Source organism: Styela clava, chromosome 7 (genome assembly GCF_964204865.1).
Source record: "Styela clava chromosome 7, kaStyClav1.hap1.2, whole genome shotgun sequence".
Lineage (NCBI taxonomy): Eukaryota > Metazoa > Chordata > Ascidiacea > Stolidobranchia > Styelidae > Styela > Styela clava.
Genome location: NC_135256.1, coordinates 12,676,774 through 12,701,696, shown reverse-complemented (window position 1 = coordinate 12,701,696; position 24,923 = coordinate 12,676,774). Strand labels below are relative to the sequence as shown.

The following is a 24,923-nucleotide window of genomic DNA, read 5'->3' as shown; positions in this document are numbered from 1 at the left end:
AATTTATGGTAGCTATGCCACAGTTCTAGCTTCGTTCATGATATGATTTTCGATGAAATTGTTGGAAGAAAATTTCGTTTTGGCTTTCGGGACCAGATGTTTGTGTTTTGCTTTTTCGTTTGAAAAAAAAAACGTGTTTTGGTTTGTGCGTTGAAACTTTTATGCCTTCACATAAATTCTCAAGTATATGCTATGTAGACACTAAGACCAAAACGATTTTTTCTTACCAACAATTCCCCGAAAATCATATGAGGAACAAAGCTGGAACATCTACGATTTTACGGTAACATACAAGTACCTGTATCAGGGTACATGGTCCTGATCTTTCCCATGCCATGCTTCCAGTTTCAACGTGAATTGACGTGCCGAATGATTAGAGTCACAATAGCATTATCAAATCTTTAACAGTTCCAGTATCGTGACGTAGCCTACTGTACCCCTTAATGAAAAACCTTCACTTACGCTTAGCATGAGATCAGCTGACATGATGTCGCGAAATCGCTACAAGTAACATTATTTTTAATTTAGTTGACGTCACCACACAAGACTTCGAATAAAAAGCGAATCACACAGAAGTGCTTGAAATAAATGAAAGTACAGTAATAGCTTTCTAGCGACAACGCTAATCTTTCACCATTAAAAATTTCAAAGCAATTAGCAAAAAGCAAGCAATTAGGTTAACGAAAACTGAATTTTTAAAAATAACAAAAATAAAACAACATAATAATCGTGTCCAATATATGCCTTAGGTTAGGCTGAAGATGCATGTAGTCGTAAATTTTGGTTTTGAAATAAAACTGCATACTTAATAATCTAATCTCCCTAATATTAATAGGAGATTCAGTAAGAAGTTGCTAAATAAACCATCAAATACTTTTTTGGTTTCTGGTACAAATTATTACACACGAAAAATGAAATTCTACATATATACTTACATTTTGCAATTTTGAAAATATTCATAGGTATAATCTGGATTGAATTTGGACAGAAATTTCGTATAAGTTTCGTAATGAAGCAGCACCAGTAAACTTTGGTATGTAAAATATAGCTGTAGAAGTTGTGAATAATGGAAGTAGACACCTAAAATTGAAAAAAAGTGTGGATAATATACCCATTTAATATATGTGTAATATCGAAGTCCTCAAAATTCGCGCTACTTAATTAATGGATCAGTTCATATTTGAGATTTGTATATTCTACCTTATACTAACTGATGACTAGACAATAAAATTGGTGGTAAATGAACAAACAATTGACACACAACGCCTACCATAACATTTGAACATTTTTGCTTCAGGCAGTTCTATACGACAACTAGATCCAGCGTCAGGTGTTCTTACATATATATACCTGCGAATAACACGTACATATGGCTAAAATTACGCCAAAGAGATTTACGTTCGCGGATCAAACTGTTTGTAATTTACAGTATATATAATATATACCTTTCATATATCGGACTGTAACAATCCGTTTTTTGATATAAATCTGTATCATTTATCGTTCCCTGCGTGTAGTATGCAAGTTGAAATGATATCATAGTTGAACGATTTTTGATAAATAGTAAAGCTGTAAAACAGTAAGGTGTACAAGAAAGGCGTAAATGGTATAAATTGATAGCACAATCGAATACAACACGCGAGCATAAAAGCATAATTTTAAATATTTTTCCTGTGTTTTACCTCGCTCTTCACAATAACCATCTCGTTGTATCATTCATTTAGTGATAAACATTCACTATGGTCGAAGTCAGATTTTGTTCGTTTTGTTATAATGCAATTTAAGAGTGTCATTTGTGTATTAACTTTGAAAAGGGAGCTGTTTTGCCGATTGTAAAAACTGGGTATCTAAAGTACTAATTGGTAAATCACACGTTTTGAAATTGTTGATAGTAAGATAGAACAAAAAAGCAAATAAATTTTTTTTTTCGATTTCAAATACCCACTTACGTTTAAATTACAGTGTTCAAAAATATGAAAATCATTGCTGTAATTGTTTTGACTTGGATTTGCTTGAGTTCGTGTAAAAAAGGTAAGTTTGTTTAAACATTTATGGGGAATAATTATGACAATAACCATTAATCAATTATGGTGTCATAGCGTGCATGATGGCATAGGACAAGGCTTCCATACGTGCTCCAGGTGGACCCGCGGAGGTCCAGAGTGCGATTTTGTTGGGTCCACAGATGAAGTGTTAATTTTCGGTTGGTAAATTGGATCTCGATGCTTGTAAATGATAACAAGCAGCCACAGCCACAAGGTCCTCATTGAAACTGAATTTATTTAAAAAAAAATTCTTGATTTGGGTACTAGAAAACACAGGCTTGTCCATGGGACATATTTTTCTGTCCCATTCCCAACCCATCTCATAGCAATTATGCCTGTCCCATCCCATGGGATTATCATTAAAATAAAATTCAATAAAAATTGCTAAATTTAGGTTTAGCGTCTACTAAATAGGACAATATGTGCGAATAGACATGCAAAACAACAAAATTTACAGACTTTGATAACTTTATATTCATATCTATTATACATGTGTCCATCACCCCCTACACTAAGTATATTGTTAATGCTGAAAATAATTTGCCTATTATAAGTAACAAGCGAGCTATGCTCAAATATATGGACACGAAATTCATAACGAAATGTTTTACCATCATTTCCTGTAAAATCATACGGTTTTCGTCTCCCACGTGTCCCATGGGAAATATAAATGTGGGCTGTCCCATCCCATCTCATGCATTTTTCTTATTTTAGTTTAGAGTTCGGGGACTAGCCAAGTTACTCCCGTAGTATTTGTATCTGAAATTATGGCCTAACTCTAACCTGCTACACATACTACGTTCCGGTGTCCGCCATCTTGGTTCACTTACTGCGGTAGTCAGGGAGTACCAACTTTGTATCCAAACCAAACGAATATCAAACCCGACAAGCAAGTTCTTAGAAGAGAACTGAAATGTTATACCTAGGGATAGAAAAAAATCGCTATTCTTTATATTTACAAAATATTTGCAGATCGCTTGCGGTAGAGGTAGAAATTAATGCTAAAAGTCTATTGCTTTCATTTTTGTGAACTTCCATCAGCAGTCGTGATGTTATGTTTGAGCATTTATCTCATCTTTTAGTTTTATGCCCATTCTAATCGCCTAATTCGAGGTGTGTCAATTTTTGATTGATCATTATCCTTTTTAGTTCCAGCTCCGCGCCAATGTATCCACAAAATCGATGGTACAGATGGTGTTGTTGAATTTCCCGGAATGATGTTTAATGACAAAGCTAGAAAATTATTTACAGAAGGGAGGAAAATGGGAAGAATTTGTATCATACACGGAAAAATACCTGAACATAAAGATTTGATATTGAAAATAGATTCGTCAGTTTCCTACCAAAACTGGATATCGGTGCGTCCAGCTCTGTAACAATAAGGCAATATCAAGGGTTTTATCTGCTTGTCTGTCATTTATTTTGTGAACGTTTATTTAAAATCTGACGACAAAATATTTATGCAGGTCCTATAAATTAATTACCATAAAGTAAAATTAACAATGACTGGAATCGGTGTAAACATCCCCATTCCAAACTTCTTCAAATATGCGGTGGATAAGACTGATAGAAACTCAGTTATCATAATATTATTGTTGTGATATGCAATGAAATTTTGAAAGCAATTTTTATATCCAGCTGGTTTCATCAAATTTTGAGTGAGTGGTATAGAGTAGACTTATGCTACGCAAATTTTTATTAACACTTGGTCGAAACCAAATTGTACCATGATTGAAGTAAAGGTTTTCAGTGAGCCATACATTTTCTTTTTCGTATATTTTCAGTTTGGTGGAAGGATTTCAGAATACGGCGATTGGGAAAATATGGCCATTTTGTATTACAATGATCAAGGATCAGTTAATGTGTATACGGATCATCAATATCGTACATTTGCAAGAGATGGTGAAAACGGAACAAAAGAAATAATGCTTCCAGGATACAAATTTGGCCATGTAAGAATTGTCTTCCCACGAAAAAAGACAAATTTTACAATTTCGTACTCGTGGACTACTACACGTAAGTTCATTTTCATATATTGGGCAAAAATATCACACGTTCCCCAAATAAAAAAGTATTGGCCAAAACACCACAAAATTGCTTTGATTATTAATTGGACCCGAAATGTACATATGAATCGTTTTGATATTGTGTTGTTAGACCCGAAGTGTACATATGAATCATTTTTCATGTTGTTTTTGATCATGTTGTTAGTACTTTCTGCTTCCTGTTGTGAAAAAAAAATCGGTTTTTTCATCAACTACTCGACCAATCGCTTGGAAATTCTGATTAAACGTTGAATTTTTTGCTGGGAGTCTATAACGTTTTTTTATCTCAAAAATTTCTGCGACCTTCATGGAATTCGTTTTTTTTCGGCTGGGATGACGTAATCAAATTTGAAAATGCCTGTCTTGTGTCGGTTCCTTTTTCGTGTAACTTGATTTATGGTTGTTTACTGCGGTATGCTATCGGTATACTAATGTATCAGATTGCATACCTACTTGGTGTCCCTATATTTGAGTACCACTCTCTCGTTGTTAATCATCTTGTTAATATTTTTTTCTTCTTGTTTTTTTCTTTTTGACCCGCCCAGAGTGACGGCTGAAATGTGTTTTGGAGTAAAGTCAGTATTAGTATAGAATTATTCTTTCAATCCAATATTGTATCCGCCAGAAAAAAAAGTTGTTTCATTTGGATAATATAAATAAATAATATAAATAATAATATAAATAAGTTAGAAACGTGTCATGACTTGGATTGATAACATAAGAAGTTACCAACCCGGGTAATCTAGCTCTAAATAAGCAAAAGTTTGAGAAACACGACTATAAGCTAATTGATGCAGCTGCAACTGAAACATAAAGAATCCTTACAATGTATTCGCAACATTTCAAGTTGGGTAGCTATTTTGGGACCAGATTTGAAACCCGGGGGTCGGGATTTCCTCCATTCAATTCCGGGATTATTAAAATTGGAAACACACATCATTTGAGTGTTTTTGTCGTGGCTGCTATCTTTTTTGGTCAAATATTCAGCTTTTTAATGGTGTCTAGGTCGGATTCTTCAGTACAGAACATTTTGGAACTTTGCTAATTTTTTGTCGGATGTCAGTGTTTCCGGTGCGTGATTTCCGCCCAGAAAGAGTTGAATCCCGTAATTGTATTTAAAATAACCCCGGGGTCGGGATTGAAAAGAAACAGAAAATCCCGTAATTGTATTTAAAATAACCCCGGGGTCGGAATTGAAAAGAAACAGAAAATCCCGTAATTGTAGCAGTAATTATACGCACATGTCCACAATCGATGCTTTAAGGATATTTACTTTACTTGAAGGAAAAGCCTGTAAATCGTTGACTGACATAGCTGACATAGTAACGTGTACTGATAGAAGCAATTTGAATTCAAATTGCACAGTGAAGTGTAAGGTTGGATTCGCTCCTTCACCGATATTATACAACCTAGCCAGAGATGGAATTAAAAAGAAACTTCCTCTAATGTCGACAACGTGCCGGTAATTTTACTTTAATGAAATTATAAATCTAATGCTTTTATAATTTACGTTGTTCTACATTTGACGTTTTGTAAATTCAAGTAAGTTGGAGCCATGATAGTTTGACTTAAAATAAAAGTGAAAAAGATCGATCCATAGTTATAGTATATAGTTCTAACTTCATACCGAATTTCTGCTATAATGCAAGCTAAATCTATTTTTGAGTGACATAATTATACATGTGTGGTTTATTTTATTTGGAAGATATTATCCATTACCTTCTGTAATGTGTAGCGTAATTTGAAGTTTTCCTGATGAGGTATTGCGTTGTATGATTCAGCGATGAATGTTCAGATCAATTTGAAATGTTCTGCCAACTGTGCTCTATATATTTTTTCGTCAATATCCAATTCAGATATGGGCACTGAATGGCTCAACTAAATTCCAATTGTTTATGAGCAGTCATAGATGAGGTTACCCGCGAAACGTTTGCCCCGTATTATTGAAATAATGATTGCATGTCATGCATGTCATCATCATGACTCCACTGACTCCGTCAATGACTTCAACATTATTAGTGCAACGAGTTTTTTCAGAGGGCTTGCTATGATGTTGAGCAACTCCCAAAGTGAGCTTCAATTTTATCTAATCGGAATTATTTCGACAGTTTTACTGTCATGTTTTTAAATCTAATAAATCAACACAATGCTCATGGCACAAAAACCAGACTAGGAGAGAGAAGTTATGTACACACAGATTACCAAACACCTTGCGAAAAAAGTCACAATCTGGTATCAGCTTAATCAGGGTTAACCCTCATATTAACACCAGTATCAGAATATATTTTGATATGCTTTACGAATCTTAATTTGAATAAGAATAGAATATGCAGTATACTTCGATCATTGCTATAAGACACTAAAATAAAAGAAGGTTTCAAAATTTCAGTTATAGTGGTATCGTTTTACATCGATTCATTTATTTTACAGAGGGAATGGTTTTCAGCCGCCAGACTGGTTTCCTAAAATTTCAATTCAATCAACCTTCGATATGGACTCATTCATCTATACCTATCCGGAAATTCCGATACCGGCTTTTCCGATACAGATATTGTAAGAAAAATAGTTGCCAATAATAAAATCTTTCTTCCCATAAATGAATCCTAAGTGGAAAAATAATTTCTTTTTCGAATATAAATCATAGAATAAAGAATGAGATTTAAAAAATGGTCCGACAATGAAAACTCTATATTGTTTTGCACAAGGAAGCGCATGTAATCAAAATTCCAAATTGTGCTTGCTATAAGAAATGAAAACAACGAAAAAAAAACAAATTTGCATATATAATATATTATCTCCAACTGATTTATTTATTTATTTATGAATATGATTTTTGTGTTCAAGTGTTAACTTACACTTTGGCTCCAACAATGTTTCAGGATAGCAGTTACGTTTACGAAATCCTTTGGTATGAACGAAACTGAATTCAGCTTTATTATCTTTCTGGTATAATTATCCCGAATTTAACTTGGCGATAATTATTGTAATTTCAATTTTTATCAATAGGGAACCTGGAGTCAAAGAATGGTATCGTGCAATATTGATTTCTCCAGAAATTGTTGTGGATTTTTGGAAAGAAGAATTAATGAATTCGCGCGAATGCGTTGGTTTGGAAAACATAGCTGATGTCTGTTTTGGGGGAAAGTCAACTTTAATGGTAATTTATTGTGGGACTAAAGAAAGTTTATAGTATAAAAGAAGATATATATAAAAGAAGAAGAAAATCCGATATAGAAACTCAAATCTCCATTAGGGTAAAATAAACTCAATATCGCTAACACAGAATATGTCCTCGACATACCTCTAAGTGTATAAATATTTATTGTTCGGCGACATTCAAGTCCCGTTTTACGATTCTTTGTATGTAGCGAAAATCTTCTCAACCCACCATTCTTTGACTGCCACATGCCAAATAATAATGTAGTTTGTCAGAATAATGGGTACTCCTGTATGTGCGAACCAAGATGGCGGGCACCGGAACGTAGTATGTGTACTAGGTTAGGCCATAATTTAATAGGGAAAATTGAAATAAAATTATGGCCTAACCCTAGCCTGGTACACATACTATGTTCCGATGTTTGCCATCTTGGTTCTCATACTAAATGAGTACATATAATGTTCCTCCACGTTTTAGCTTGAATACGTTCTGTAATAATTTAACTATTGTATAGAGCTCTTGGTTCAACGGTTGCGATTATCCAATTGATTACCTTCTGGAGATATTCGGCGAAGATGGAGACACTGGAATTGATCCCGACACAATTCCCGCTCCAACTAAACTTACACGAAGGGATCGAATTCTGAAAATGGATTCCAAAGCGAAATTACAACTTCTTATCAAATTAATTGAGCAGAGAGCAAGATTTTTTGAATATGTCGTTGGAATAGGGCAGGTGACGAAAATTACCATTTCCGACCATGTACTTCTATATCTAAATAACACGGACGGTATATTGTACTTTAGGATTCTTGCGTAGTAGATGAGTACGAAGATCTGTATAATATTTTGCTAACACCAGTTACAACCTCAAAGGTAGACAGTATTTGGGATGAATTCAGAGGACAAGTAAATAATGTAGGTCATCTTATGTGTTTCATCATTTTGATCTTCAGCACTGTAGTATTGGTATGTAGTGATGTTTTTAAAATCTTGTAAAAATATTCAAAATACTTAAAGCAAAGCAAGCGAAATTTATTAAGTTTAATGTAAACGATTTGTGAGCTATTTATTTTTGGCATTGGTGAGAGAAAAATCTATCTTCAAACTGGCACTCAGAAATAACAAAAAAATGCTGGATTCTGTAAGATATTTAAAAACAAATTCCAACAACAAGACTAGCAATACAAATTTAGCAAATCGATTAATAGGTCTGCTTCATGTTCCATATTACTTTATTGCGCACGCAGCTATGTATTTACATATTCAAAGCGATAACGAAGGCATCATTTTAAAATGATTGAAAGCAAATTACAAACAGTTTCTGCCGCCAGGTAATAAGGTTAGCGCGCCCGTTCGCGAACCGGGCTCAGATGACCGCAGATTGATAAAGTATTTTTCCGAATTAAATGGGGACATATAGGAAATGGGCTTTTACTATACTCTGAGAAGTAAAGAAAATAACCCACTGAGCATGTTACATTATGGACAACGCAGATTCCCAGATCGATCCTTTAAATTTTCAAATCCAGGCTCGACAAATTTTTTAGTTAGACATGGCAAGAATATTTTATATTATTGCAACTAAAGAGCAACACACAAATCTATGAACACGATGGTAAAACAAAGGGCCCTGGAGTGCGCCGAGAAACTAAGCAAAATATAAGCCAATGATATTTTAGGAGACAATTTCATTTGGAATATTCGAAAAATAACAAGCTATGTCATGATTTGTTGTATATATTCTACATTTCATGGTACAATATTTCTGAATAATTTATGCAATGTTATTTTTTTCCATACAGAAATGTGAATCAACACATAAAGCGCAAAGTGGACGTATAGAACCTCACTGTTCTGACAACATTTGTGATTTAGTCAAAGTGAAACTGAGTAGTGGAAAAACAACGTACAAATATAAGTACAAATGTGCAAGCTTTAGAGGTATTTTTTAAACTTTACAAGCACTGTGGAGCGTAATTATGCCATTCGTTTTGGAACGAATTGTAGTATCTTATAATATAATTATGTGCCGGCTAAAACTGGATTTTTTATCATTTCGAGGCAAATTTTTATTTTAAAACAGTTTACAAAGAGGATAATTTGAGTTTTTTTTTACATTTGAAGTAATGTCGTGACTTGCAATATAAACAATCAGCTTAAATATCAAGAATTTTCGAATTTATGATCGGTAAATGAATACAAGTTTTAGATAAGCCTCGAATCTTGACTCAGTTAAACTAATAATATTGCTTTGGGTGAAGGAATTGAACATGTGTATGAACAAATTGGTGGATTGACGAACTAAACTGATTTTGGTACTAAAATGCTTATTTTAATATCCAGGACGTGGCCGCCGCGGTGCGTGTATTATTTGCAGACACGGAGAGAACATACTGTGTGAAACACCGAAGGCATCTGGATAAGTGGAGAAGCAAAATATAAAAAATATGACTTTATGCCAAACTCACTCATAACGCTACTATAATAAAAGTCATCGCTGTTTTCTTTTGCTTAATAAATACATTGTTCAGTGTAAATTTGTTAGAAGTGTACCGTTTACTCTTGGATGTCCATGTTAATGATACTCGTACCAAACTTTCCCGTTCTGCAGGTAATGCGAGTTATCTTCAACACTATGTTGATACAGCTACACATAAAGTGGTATATTTTCTCTTTCAATCTTCTTTACAGTATATACAGGATTATGATAGCGTAGATGTAGGATAGGGATACGCATCTCAATCAATTTTGCATGGAATCAAAATGCGACAGTTTAGAGCAGTGGTTCTCAAACTTTTTTAGTCCCAGAGCCGCATTTCAGACCTCAAAGTTATGAAGAGCCGCACAAATACAACGCAAGGTAAAATAGCAGCAAACCTTAAGCGCGTATTTAAAATACCAAGTCATCGTAACAACAACACACGTAACAACTAGGTCTGGGCAAAATATTCGAATAATAAAATATTCAATTGACATTTTACTATTCGAATATCCGGTACCACGTGACCTGCACCGCTCTGCTTCGACACCGAACTCGCGCGTCTCCAACTCAATCGTGATTTGTGCGAGATTTCCCAACGGCGCTCGCTATCAGAAAAAAAAATCGTTGTCTCTGTGTTATGGCGTTATATGCTTATCTTTGCACCTAATTAACGTATCGTTTCAAATCATTATTTTGCAAAAAAAAAAAAACGTACCGACCGTTCCGTAAATTTATAAACATCAAACCAGATTAGGTATTTAAAATAATTTCTCAGATTTTAAACTCCGCATGCTTGGTGTCATGTCATTAGCCGTTTCTTGCATTACCGAACATAAAGTTGATTGAAATTAAATGTTAAAATAACTTTTAGGCGTTTCATTGTGAAAAAGGCTATTTTAGGTCGTTAGAAAACTCTAGTTAAGTAAATAGCATGGATTTAAAAATGACCAAAAGATTTTTCAAAAGCTGGTATGAGTTACTTGTATGAAAAATACTCATTAAGTTGTAACCAGATAAGAAATGTCATGTCCTACTATCTTTAAAGCACTTTGTATTAGCTCTTTATTGATCCCTTCCATCCTTGGCCAAGTAATGTTTTGAATATGTAACATCGTAATCGACCATGCATGGCCGTTGAACCAGGAGTAGAACGTAAAATCAAAGTGAATTTCGTTGTGACAATGCACACTGACTCGTTCACGAATTGTTGCGTCTATTATCATCGAAAATCATTACAATTGGTAAATTTTGAAGCATTGGGTGGTAATAATTAAGCCTTATGGCATGACATAATCAAAATCATTAGGTGAAGTGCTGAATTTGCAAATTCCGTAGAGAAAATTGAGCATTACTCAGTAAGTATTTTAGCTATAATAACCATCGGGGTGATGTTTTGTTGAAAAATAAAATGTTAAAACTTGAAGGAATTAGGTATTAGCGTCTGGCCCTCTATTAGGCACGAAGGCTTAGAAATGCCTTTATTGCCAATTTATTTAATCGCTTTTTTCAAATCAACACTCAGGATTCACGCAATCGTAAATTTGCTAGGTTTATCTATCTAATACTAAAATAACACGAACACCATAGAAAAGCATGAGAACTCAATTATCCTTTAAATATCTGCATTTCGGTTACCGTTCACTTTAAACAGACACGTTTAGTTTACAAGCGGTGATAAGGAAGATCAAATCCAAGGCAGAGGATAAAACTCAGAATAAAATTAATTTGGTGTTGAAATCAGCCCTTAATGTATTCAACAGCTGTCGCTGATGTGAACGCAAGGGGATATTAGAAATATGAAAATTCGAAATTCGCCGACCGCTTATTCTTGCAAAAAACGAGAAAGGGCGAGAATATAGAATACCAACTTTAGGATATCGCCGCCAAAACGATCGTAGTGACAATCAGCGAATATGATATAATCAACCATTAACCAGTAAAAAAAACGCTTTTTTGTCGACTTTTCAATGTTTCTATCAATTTCTAAATGGTGTATCGAATCGACCTCCGACGTTCTGGATCCCTGTTATGTATAAAAAATATTCAAATTATTCGATTCGAAAAAAGATTCGATTTTGCCCGCCCTAGACTAACAGCCATTTAATTCAGCTTTGATTTCTAATAAGTTTGTCAAAGCGGGTCGTAATCGTGGAGGATGCAAAGTGCAGTAGCTGCTTTAGATGATCGCCAGATATTCCGGGACTATTTTCGATTACTGGAACAAAATTAAAATACTCTAGAATTAAAATAATCATTGAGTTATTTGATTTATGCATAATATCCGGGAATGCGACAAACACTGAAAATCCACGGAAGCAAGCCAATGATTACAGCCATGTCTAAAATCTTTCCAAGTGAAAAGTGTCCGAGTGGCCGTGAAAACGCTCACTGTTGCGTCACTATTGCATCTTGTAGGTTATTCAACGCTACGCAAATAAACACGGGGGAATCCATTCGACTAATAGACCTCAGCATTTTAATTTCGAGTCAATGATTAGTTTTCAATGAACATTTTTTTTGAAAATAATTAATTTTTAAAGCATTAACGAGAGCCGCAGGAAAGGTTGTTGAGAGCCGCATGCGGCTCTCAAAACCTAGTTCGAGAATCACTGGTTTAGAGCCTTTAAAACTCTTTGTCGGTCTTCCGCTGGTTTGAACCTCAACATAATTTATAACATAACCACCATTCTAAATCTTGCAGATATTCATAAATTTGAGTTCTGTCAGCTCATACACAAATATTAATCATTGTCTTCACATTGCATTTGATTGCTATTTCAATAGACAAACTAACATTCACACATGCGGCACAAGATTAGTCCCCATTCCCAAATGCTCATTCTATTTACCTCAACTTAGAATTGCTTCAAATACAAGGGGATGAAAAGTGTGAAATAATATATATATACCCTATGATTCCCCCCAGCATGTTTGTTTCAGTGAAACCCACACTTATTTAGAAATAATAATCGAATCAAACGGCCAATTAAATCCATCTAATTTCTCTACATTGGATTGATAACATATAAGGTAACTGTGATTATCGCAGCTGAGTTACGTCTTAGGCTCCACATAGTCATCGAATTAAGCATCAACAGAAAGAAGAAAAGAAGAGCAGAATAGAAACCATGGTCACTCATGCATAAAAATAGTAGCCATATGATTTCTGAATACATCAATAAACGGGTGATATATGTATATATTATCTCTGAAACTACTTCAAATATAGACTGGTCGACCATGTGCTGGGAGACAGAATAGAAAACAAGTCGAATGATCATTATATCGGACGCTTTGAAGTCAACAGCTTGAATTGATCGTATAAAGCAATCAATTGTTTCAATTCCCTCTTCAATATAGTACGTCATACTACACCTGCATGCGTTAAAGCAGTGTTACCCAACCTATGGATTGCGACCCAAGGCGCCTAAAATTATTGTTGAATCCCTTTTTTCTTCAAATTATACTAAACTAAGGTTATTGATTTATTTTCTAGTAAATTTTATTGTTTATTTTGCATTTGGTATTGCAGTGTTGCTCAATAGTAATTGTATTTATGCGAACTATTACAAAGTAAAAATTTGACAGAGGATTCGGATTCAGCCTCTATTTTGTGTAAGATGGGTTATCACGGGAATTATTTTTATTAAATTTTGAAATCTATATATTTTTTCAGAAATTTTGAGCTTTTCCGTTCACAAAGAGTCGACTTAATTTATACTTACGAATTTAAATTAGTAATTTATGGTAGCTATGCCACAGTTCTAGCTTCGTTCATGATATGATTTTCGATGAAATTGTGGGAAGAAAATTTCGTTTTGGCTTTCGGGACCAGATGTTTGAGCATTGCTTTTTCGTTTGAAAAAAAAAACGTGTTTTGGTTTGTGCGTTGAAACTTTTATGCCTTCACATAAATTCTCAAGTATAGGCTATGTAGACACTAAGACCAAAACGATTTTTTCTTACCAACAATTCCCCGAAAATCACATGAGGAACAAAGCTGGAACATCTACGATTTCACGGTAACATACAAGTACCTGTATCAGGGTACATGGTCCTGATCTTTCCCATGTCATGCTTCCAGTTTCAACGTAAATTGACGTGCCGAATGATTAGAGTCACAATTGCATTATCAAATCTTTAACAGTTCCAGTATCGTGGCGCAGCCTACTGTCCCCCTTAATGAAAAACCTTCCACTTACGCTAAGCATGAGATCATCTGACATAATGTCGCGGAATCGCTACAAGTAACTTTATTTTTAATTTAGTTGACGTCACCACACAAGACTTCGAATAAAAAGCGAATCCCACAGAAATGCTTGAAATAAATGAAAGTACAGTAATAGCTTTCTAGCGATATATGCCTTAGGTCGGACAATTTAGGTTTTGAAATAAAACTGCATACTTAATAATATAATCTCCCTAATATTAATATGAGATTCAGTGAGAAGTTGCTAAATAAACCATCGAATACTTTTTTGGTTTCTGGTACGAATTATTACACACGAAAAATGAAATTCTACATATATACTTACATTTTGCAATTTTGAAATTATTCAAAGGTAAAATCTGGATTGAATTTGGACAAAAATTTCGTATAAGTTTCGTAATGAAGCAGCACCAGTAAACTTTGGTATGTAAAATATAGCTGTAGAAGTTGTGAATAATGGAAGTAGACATCTAAACTTGAAAAAAAGTGTGGATAATATACCCATTTAATATATGTGTAATATCGAAGTCCTCAAAATTCGCGCTACTTAATTAATGGATCAGTTCATATTTGAGATTTGTATATTCTACCTTATACTAACTGATGACTAGACAATAACATGGTGGTAAATGAACAAACAATTGACACACAACGCCTACCATAACATTTGAACATTTTTGCTTTAGGCAGTTCTATACGACAACTAGATCCAGCGTCAGGTGTTCTTACATATATATACCTGCGAATAACAAGTACGTATGGCTAAAATTACGCCAAAGAGATTTACGTTCGCGGATCAAACTGTTTGTAATTTACAGTATATATAATATATACCTTTCATATATCGGACTGTATAAATCCGTTTTTTGATATAAATCTGTATCATTTATCGTTCCCTGCGTGTAGTATGCAGGTTGAAATGATATCACAGTTGAACGATTTTTGATAAATAGCAAAGCTGTAAAACAGTAAGGTGTACAAGAAAGGCGTAAATGGTATAAATTGATAGCACAATCGAATACAACACGCGAGCATAAAAGCATAATTTTAAATATTTTTTCTGTGTTTTACCTCGCTCTTCACAATAACCATCTCGTTGTATCATTCATTTAGTGATAAACATTCACTATGGTCGAAGTCAGATTTTGTTCGTTTTGTTATAATGCAATTAAAGAGTGTCATTTGTGTATTAACTTTGAAAAGGGAGCTGTTTTGCCGATTGTAAAAACTGGGTATCTAAAGTACTAATTGGTAAATCACACGTTTTGAAATTGTTGATAGTAAGATAGAACAAAAAAGCAAATAAAATTTTTTATTTTATTTCAAATGCTCACTTACGTTTAAATTACAGTGTTCAAAAATATGAAAATCATTGATGTAATTGTTTTGACTTGGATTTGCTTGAGTTCGTGTAAAAAAGGTAAGTTTGTTTAAACATTTATGGGGAATGATTATGGCAATAACCATTAATCAATTGTGGTGTCATAGCGTGCATGATGGCATAGGACAAGGCTTCCATACGTGCTCCAGGTGGACCCGCGGAGGTCCAGAGTGCGATTTTGTTGGGTCCACAGATGAAGTGCTAATTTTCGGTTGGTAAATTGGATCTCGATGCTTGTAAATGATAACAAGCAGCCACAGCCACAAGGTCCTCATTGAAACTGAATTTATTTAAAACAAAATTCTTGATTTGGGTACTAGAAAACACAGGTTTGTCCATGGGACATATTTTTCTGTCCCATTCCCAACCCATCTCATAGCAATTATGCCTGTCCCATCCCATGGGATTATCATTAAAATAAAATTCAATAAAAATTGCTAAATTTAGGTTTAGCGTCTACTAAATAGGACAATATGTGCGAATAGACATGCAAAACAACAAAATTTACAGACTTTGTTAACTTTATATTCATATCTATTATACATGTGTCCATCACCCCCTACACTAAGTATATTGTTAATGCTGAAAATAATTTGCCTATTATAAGTAACAAGCGAGCTATGCTCAAATATATGGACACGAAATTCATAACGAAATGTTTTACCATCATTTCCTGTAAAATCATACGGTTTTCGTCTCCCACGTGTCCCATGGGAAATATAAATGTGGGCTGTCCCATCCCATCTCATGCATTTTTCTTATTTTAGTTTAGAGTTCGGGGACTAGCCAAGTTACTCCCGTAGTATTTGTATCTGAAATTATGGCCTAACCCTAACCTGCTACACATACTACGTTCCGGTGTCCGCCATCTTGGTTCACTTACTGCGGTAGTCAGGGAGTACCAACTTTGTATCCAAACCAAACGAATATCAAACCCGACAAGCAAGTTCTTAGAAGAGAACTGAAATGTTATACCTAGGGATAGAAAAAAATCGCTATTCTTTATATTTACAAAATATTTGCAGATCGCTTGCGGTAGAGGTAGAAATTAATGCTAAAAGTCTATTGCTTTCATTTTTGTGAACTTCCATCAGCAGTCGTGATGTTATGTTTGAGCATTTATCTCATCTTTTAGTTTTATGCCCATTCTAATCGCCTAATTCGAGGTGTGTCAATTTTTGATTGATCATTATCCTTTTTAGTTCCAGCTCCGCGCCAATGTATCCACAAAATCGATGGTACAGATGGTGTTGTTGAATTTCCCGGAATGATGTTTAATGACAAAGCTAGAAAATTATTTACAGAAGGGAGGAAAATGGGAAGAATTTGTATCATACACGGAAAAATACCTGAACATAAAGATTTGATATTGAAAATAGATTCGTCAGTTTCCTACCAAAACTGGATATCGGTGCGTCCAGCTCTGTAACAATAAGGCAATATCAAGGGTTTTATCTGCTTGTCTGTCATTTATTTTGTGAACGTTTATTTAAAATCTGACGACAAAATATTTATGCAGGTCCTATAAATAAATTACCATAAAGTAAAATTAACAATGACTGGAATCGGTGTAAACATCCCCATTCCAAACTTCTTCAAATATGCGGTGGATAAGACTGATAGAAACTCAGTTATCATAATTTTATTGTTGTGATATGCAATGGAATTTTGAAAGCAATTCTTATATCCAGCTGGTTTCATCAAATTTTGAGTGAGTGGTATAGAGTAGACTTATGCTACGCAAATTTTTATTAACACTTGGTCGAAACCAAATTGTACCATGATTGAAGTAAAGGTTTTCAGTGAGCCATACATTTTCTTTTTCGTATATTTTCAGTTTGGTGGAAGGATTTCAGAATACGGCGATTGGGAAAATATGGCCATTTTGTATTACAATGATCAAGGATCAGTTAATGTGCATACGGATCATCAATATCGTACATTTGCAAGAGATGGTGAAAACGGAACAAAAGAAATAATGCTTCCAGGATACAAATTTGGCCATGTAAGAATTGTCTTCCCACGAAAAAAGACAAATTTTACAATTTCGTACTCGTGGACTACTACACGTAAGTTCATTTTCATATATTGGGCAAAAATATCACACGTTCCCCAAATAAAAAAGTATTGGCCAAAACACCACAAAATTGCTTTGATTATTAATTGGACCCGAAATGTACATATGAATCGTTTTGATATTGTGTTGTTAGACCCGAAGTGTACATATGAATCATTTTTCATGTTGTTTTTGATCATGTTGTTAGTACTTTCTGCTTCCTGTTGTGAAAAAAAAAATCGGTTTTTTCATCAACTACTCGACCAATCGCTTGGAAATTCTGATTAAACGTTGGATTTTTTGCTGGGAGTCTATAACTTTTTTTTATCTCAAAAATTCCTGCGACCTTCGTGGAATTCGTTTTTTTTTGCCTGGGATGTCGTAATCAAATATGAAAATTGCGCGTCTTGTGCCGTTCCTTTTTCGTGTAACTTGATTTATGGTTGTTTACTGCGGTATGCTATCGGTATACTAATGTTTCAGATTGCATACCTACTTGGTGTCCCTATATTTGAGTACCACTCTCTCGTTGTTAATCATCTTGTTAATATTTTTCTTCTTCTCATTTCTTCTTTTTGACCCGCCCAGAGTGACGGCTGAAATGTGTTTTGGAGTAAAGTCAGTATTAGTATAGAATTATTCTTTCAATCCAATATTGTATCCGCCAGAAAAAAAAATTGTTTCATTTGGATAATATAAATAAATAATATAAATAATAATATAAATAAGTTAGAAACGTGTCATGACTTTGATTGATAACATAAGAAGTTACCAACCCGGGTAATCTAGCACTAAATAAGCAAAAGTTTGAGAAACACGACTATAAGCTAATTGATGCAGCTGCAACTGAAACATAAAGAATCCTTACAATGTATTCGCAACATTTCAAGTTGGGTAGCTATTTTGGGACCAGATTTGAAACCCGGGGGTCGGGATTTCCTCCATTCAATTCCGGGATTATTAAAATTGGAAACACATATCATTTGAGTGTTTTTGTCGTAGCTGCTATCTTTTTTGGTCAAATATTCAGCTTTTAATTGGTGTCTAGGTCGGATTCTTCAGTACAGAACATTTTGGAACTTTGCCAATTTTTTTGTCGGATGTCAGTGTTTCCGGTGCGTGATTTCCGCCCAGAAAGAGTTGAATCCCGTAATTGTATTTAAAATAACCCCGGGTCCGGAATTGAAAAGAAACAGAAAATCCCGGAATTGTAACACTAATTATATGCACATGTCCACAATCGATGCTTTAAGGATATTTACTTTACTTGAAGGAAAAGCCTGTAAATCGTTGAATGACATAGCTGACATAGTAACGTGTACTGATAAAAGCAATTTGAATTCAAATTGCACAGTGAAGTGTAAGGTTGGATTCGCTCCTTCACCGATATTATACAGAGAAGCCAAAGATGAAATTAAAAAGAAACTTCCTCTAATGTCGACAACGTGCCGGTAATGTTACTTTAATGAAATTATAAATCTAATGCTTTTATATTTCACATTGTACTACATTTGACGTTTTGTAAATTCAAGTATGTTCGAGCCATGATAGTTTGACTTAAAATAAAAGTGAAAAAGATCGATCTATAGTTATAGTATATAATTCTAACTTCATACCGAATTTCTGCTATAATGCAAGCTAAATCCATTCTTGAGTGACATAATTACACATGTGTGGTTTATTTTATATGAAAGATATTATCCATTACCTTCTGTAATGTATAGCGTAATTTGAAGTTTTCCTAATGAGGTATTGCGTTGTATGATTCAGCGATGAATGTTCAGATCAATTTGAAATGTTCTGCCAACTGTACTCTATATATTTTTACGTCAATGTCCAATTCAGATATGGGCACTGAATGGCTCAACTAAATTCCAATTGTTTATGAGCAGTCATAACTGAGGTTACCCGCGAAACGTTTGCCCCGTATTATTGAAATAATGATTGCATGTCATGCATGTCATCATCATGACTCCACTGACTCCGTCAATGACTTCAACATTATTAGTGCAACGGGTTTTTTCAGAGAGCTTGCTATGATGTTGAGCAACTCCCAAAGTGAGCTTCAATTTTATCTAATCGGAATTATTTCGACAGTTTTACTGTCATGTTTTTAAATCTAATAAATCAACACAATGCTCATGGCACAAAAACCAGACTAGGAGAGAGAAGTTATGTACACACAGATCACCAAACACCTTGCGAAAAAAGTCACAATCTGGTATCAGCTTAATCAATGTTAAGCCTCATATTAATACCAGTATCAGAATATATTTTGATATGCTTTACGAATCTTATTTTGAATAATAATAGAATATGCAGTATACTTCGATCATTGCTATAAGACACTAAAATAAAAGAAGGTTTCAAAATTTCAGTTATAGTGGTATCGTTTTACATCGATTCATTTATTTTACAGAGGAAATGGTTTTCAGCCGCCAGACTGGTTTCCTAAAATTTCAATTCAATCAAGCTTCGATATGGACTCATTCATCTATACCTATACGGACATTCCGATACCGACTTTTCCGATACAGATATTGTAAGAAAAATAGTTGCCAATAATAAAATCTTTCTTCCCATAAATGAATCCCAAGTGGAAATATAATTTCTTTTTTCGAATATAAGTCAGAGAATAAAGAATGAGATTTAAAAAATGGTCCGACAATGAAAACTATATCATTTTGCACAAGGAAGCGCATGTAATCAAAATTCCAACTTGTGCTTGCTATAAGAATTGAAAACAACTAAAAAACCCAAATTTGCATATATAATATATTATCTCCAATTGATGTATTTATTCATGAATATGATTTTTGTGTCCAAGTGTTACTTACACTTTGACTCCAACAATGTTTCAGGATAGCTGTTACGTTTACGAAATTCTTTGGTATGAACGAAACTGAATTCCGCTTCCTTAGCTTTCTGGTGTTATTAGCCCGAATTTAACTTGGCGATAATTATTGTAATTTCAATTTTTATCAATAGGGAACCTGGGGTCAAAGAATGGTATCGTGCAATATTGATTTCTCCAGAAATTGTTGGGGATTTTTGGAAAGAAGAATTATTGAATTCGCGCGAATGCGTTGGTTTGGAAAACATAGCTGATGTCTGTTTTGGGGGAAAGTCAACCTTAATGGTAATTTATTGTGGGACTAAAGGAAGTTTATAGTACATATATATAAAAGGAGAAAATCCGATATAGAAACTCAAATCTCCATTAGGGTAAAATAAACTCAATATCGCTAACACAGAATATGTCCTCGACATACCTCTAAGTGTATAAATATTTATTGTTCGGCGACATTCAAGTCCCGTTTTACGATTCTTTGTATATAGCGAAAATCTTCTCAACCCACCATTCTTTGACTGCCACATGCCAAATAATAATGTAGTTTGGCAGAATAATGGGTACTCCTGTAGTATGCGAACCAAGATGGCGGGCACCGGAACGTAGTATGTGTACTAGGTTAGGCCATAATTTAATAGGGAAAATTGAAATAAAATTATGGCCTAACCCTAGCCTGGTACACATACTACGTTCCGATGTTTGCCATCTTGGTTCTCATACTAAATGAGTACATATAATGTTCCTCCACGTTTTAGCTTGAATACGTTCTGTAATAATTTAACTATTGTATAGAGCTCTTGGTTCAACGGTTGCGATTATCCAATTGATTACCTTCTGGAGTTATTCGGCGAAGATGGAGACACTGGAATTGATCCCGACACAATTCCCGCTCCAACTAAACTTACACGAAGGGATCGAATTCTGCAAATGGATTCCAAAGCGAAATTACAACTTCTTATCAAATTAATTGAGCAGAGAGGAAGATTTTTTGAATATGTCATTGGAATAGGGCAGGTGACGAAAATTACCATTTCCGACCATGTACTTCTATATCTAAATAATACGGATGATATATTGTACTTTAGGATTCTTGCGTAGTAGATGAGTACGAAGATCTGTATAATGTTTTGCTAACACCAGTTACAACCTCAAATATAGACAGTATTTGGGATGAATTCAGAGGACAAGTAAATAATGTAGGTCATCTTTTGTGTTTCTTCATTTTGATCTTCAGCACTGTAGTATTGGTATGTAGTGGTGTTTTTAAAATCTTGTAAAAATATTCAAAATACTTAAAGCAAAGCAAGCGAAATTTATTAAGCTTAATGTAAACGATTTGTGAGCTATTTATTTTTGGCATTGGTGAGAGAAAAATCTATCTTCAAACTGGCACTCATAAATAACAAAAAAGTGCTGGATTCTGTAAGATATTTAAAAACAAATTCCAACAACAAGACTAGCAATACAAATTTAGCAAATCGATTAATAGGTCTGCTTCATGTTCCATATTACTTTATTGCGCACGCAGCTATGTATTTACATATTCAAAGCGATAATGAAGGCATCATTTTAAAATGATTGAAAGCAAATTACAAACAGTTTCTGCCGCCAGGTAATAAGGTTAGCGCGCCCGTTCGCGAACCGGGCTCAGATGACCGCAGATTGATAAAGTATTTTTCCGAATTAAATGGGGACATATAGGAATTGTGCTTTTACTATACACTGAGAAGTAAAGAAAATAACCCACTGAGCATGTTAATTTATGGACAACGCAGATTCCCAGATAATTCCTTTAAATTTTCAAATCCAGGCTCGACAAATTTTTTAGTTAAAAATGGCAAGAATATTTTATATTATTGCAACTAAAGAGCAACACACAAATCTATGAACACGATTGTAAAACAATGGGCCCTGGATTGAGCCGAGAAACTAAGCAAAATATAAGCCAATGATATTTTAGGAGACAATTTCATTTTGAATATTTGAAAAATAACGAGCTATGTCAGGATTTGTTGTATATATTCTACATTTCATGGTACAATATTTCTGAATCAATTATACAATGCCTTTTTTTTCTATACAGAAATGTTACCCAAGCGTTGTTGCAATTGAATATATGATACCTCAGAGTACTTCGAAAATTTGTGAATTAGTCAAAGTGAAACTGAGTGGTGGAAAAACAACGTACGATTATAAGTACAAATGTGCAAGTTTTAGAGGTATTATTTCAACTTCACAAGCCTTTTAGAGCAGGGGTCGCCAACCCACGGTTGGCGGATAAAATTAAACCGACCCGCGGGGCTTCACTGAATTACAGTTCTGATTAATTTTACAATCCACGCTCGATGAGTTGATTATAACAGAATTTATTGTGAGACATGTGTAAATAGAATTATATTATAACCCAACAATGTAGTGAACAGCTACTCGTTTAACGAGACTACAATTTGATTATAATTAGACAAATGGCAACACGCAAGAAAGTTGATGCTGAGTGTAGAGGCGCAGAAAATATTCGAATAGAGCACCTTGAGATGCCATGCAATGAGGCAATAAAATCCATATTATATTCGAGAGATGAATCACTGCTCGATAAAGTATCTTCTTAAAGGATATGAAGTACATATGTACATACGCGTGCGAACTATTATTTTCAAAAATGAACGTTACAAAGAAAAATCTAAGAACTCGGATTAGTGATGCCCATTTGGAAAATGCCCTAATCTTGGCTTCATCCAGTGTGCCGCCCGATGTCGAAAAGCTATCAGGCGTGATGCAACAACGACTGTCACATTAAATGTCATTTGTAAAAAAAATCCTTTTAGTAAGACGACTGAGTCTAGTTCACGCAGTCTTCTTACGCTGTTTGAAATCTAAAATTTCAACTTCTGATCTCTGTGAAAAAATTGTGATTCATCGGCCATCCGTTCGGTTTTTAACTTTCTAAAAATATGTGCGGTCCGCGAAGACTTGCAAGCCGTAGTTTTGGCCAGCGAGCGACAAGAGGTTGCCGACCCCTGTCTTAGAGCGTAATTACGCCTTCGTTTTGGAAGGAATTGTATCTTAAAATACAATTTTGTGTTGATAAAAACTGGATTTTTTATCAATTCGTGGCAAATTGTTATTTTAAAACAGTTTGCAAAGAGAATAGTTGTGGTGTTTTCCGCAACTTGAAGTAATGTCGAGACACGCAGCTTCGATATATATATATATATCAAGAATTTTCAAATTTATGATCGGTAAAAAATACAAGCTATGAATAATCTTCAAGTCTTGTCACAGTTAAAATAATATTTTACTGTGTGTGAAAGAGTTGAACATGTGTGTGAAAAGAGTGGCGGATTGACAAACTAAACTGATTTTTGTACTAACATGCTTCTTTCAATGTCCAGGACCTGGCCGTCGTGGTGAGTGTATTATTAGCAGACACGGAAAGAACAAACTGTGTCGAACTCTAAAGGCATCTGGATAAGCAAGGAGCACAATATAAAAAATTCATAGTATTTCCATTTTTTAGCGCAGTGAAGGAAGAAATCAGTTAACATTATAATAATAAAATTCATCGCTGTTTTTCCTTTTCTTAATAAATACATTGTTCAGTGTAAATTTTTCAGAAGTGTACAACCGTTTACTCTGAGATGTCCATTGTGGAGACCGTACATTTGAACCCACGTACATTTGAACCCATGTGTATATCCGCGGGTTCAATCTATATGCAGATGCTAAAACCCATGGGTTAGGTTAGTATGAGTTCAAATATCCGTAAAACAAAAAAATATCCATAGGTGCAATAGTATGCAGGTGCAATTGTCGTGGGTTCATGTACGTGGGTTCAAATGTAATGGAACCGTCCATTGTTGCTGGGTCCCGTAGATAGTTTCAATACAGTGTGTACCCATTTTTCATTAGCACTTGTGTATCACCGCTAGGATGCAGTGGTTTACTGGGATGTACTATTGGTCAAGGCCTCTTCGGCAAAAACATGAAACCGGGAGCGCACACAGTAAATCTGCTCATCTACTTTATCTGTTTATCGTAGAACTATTGGCTGGATGGAGCGCGATTGTAATTTACCGCAACCAATTCCTGTATAGTTGCTTTATTGGATTACACTTAATAACTGAAGATTCTGTTTGACTGTGGATTTACTTGGATTAAATATACTGTATATGAAAAATACATATTCATCGACTCGAAATCTCCGCGGTACGGCTCCTGAGTTAGACTTCGAGATTGCGCCACTCCTTTTTAAAAAAAACGACTTTTCAACGGATATGTAATGGTTTTTCTGTTGAATAAAATATTCAATCCATGGCCGATATACATATTTAAAATGGTTGCTTTATTTATGAAATTGTGATAAATGAAATCTTCGATTGCATCGATAAAATAAATGCCCCACTTCTTCAAAATACACCGGCAACCCGCGGACATGAAAATGTGTGGCCAAATGCCCGATTACATTTTTTTTTGATTCATATTCTTTCAAATTACACCAATATGAGCTGTCCCTGCAACTCTTACTCCGCTCCATCGCAATGCTGATACTCGATTAATTTTAATTAAAATATCACCGTTAGAAAAATTCCTAAGTCTGCGATAAAATTCCACGGAGTAAAATTTATTTCAAGTTGGTAGTTTTAGAACACTACGGATGTGCCGCAGACACAAGTAATTTACGAGATTTGCAATG

General features: G+C 34.5%; 2 protein-coding genes across 2 annotated transcripts; both read left to right on the top strand.

Moving 5' to 3' along the window:
- Positions 1 to 1,966: 1,966 nt before the first annotated feature.
- Positions 1,967 to 9,744, top strand: LOC144425215 (uncharacterized). The gene is made up of 10 exons (XM_078114703.1): positions 1,967 to 2,031; positions 3,195 to 3,403; positions 3,830 to 4,061; positions 5,375 to 5,552; positions 6,521 to 6,643; positions 7,097 to 7,247; positions 7,762 to 7,983; positions 8,055 to 8,165; positions 9,053 to 9,191; positions 9,594 to 9,744. The coding sequence occupies exons 1-10, from the start codon at positions 1,974 to 1,976 to the stop codon at positions 9,671 to 9,673; spliced, it is 1,503 nt and encodes a 500-aa protein (XP_077970829.1). The 5' UTR covers positions 1,967 to 1,973; the 3' UTR covers positions 9,674 to 9,744.
- Positions 9,745 to 15,297: 5,553 nt separating this feature from the next.
- LOC120328874 (uncharacterized) lies at positions 15,298 to 24,362 on the top strand. The gene is made up of 10 exons (XM_039395429.2): positions 15,298 to 15,362; positions 16,526 to 16,734; positions 17,161 to 17,392; positions 18,653 to 18,830; positions 19,799 to 19,921; positions 20,368 to 20,518; positions 21,023 to 21,244; positions 21,316 to 21,426; positions 22,314 to 22,449; positions 23,623 to 24,362. The coding sequence occupies exons 1-10, from the start codon at positions 15,305 to 15,307 to the stop codon at positions 23,700 to 23,702; spliced, it is 1,500 nt and encodes a 499-aa protein (XP_039251363.2). The 5' UTR covers positions 15,298 to 15,304; the 3' UTR covers positions 23,703 to 24,362.
- The last annotated feature ends 561 nt before the right edge of the window (positions 24,363 to 24,923 follow it).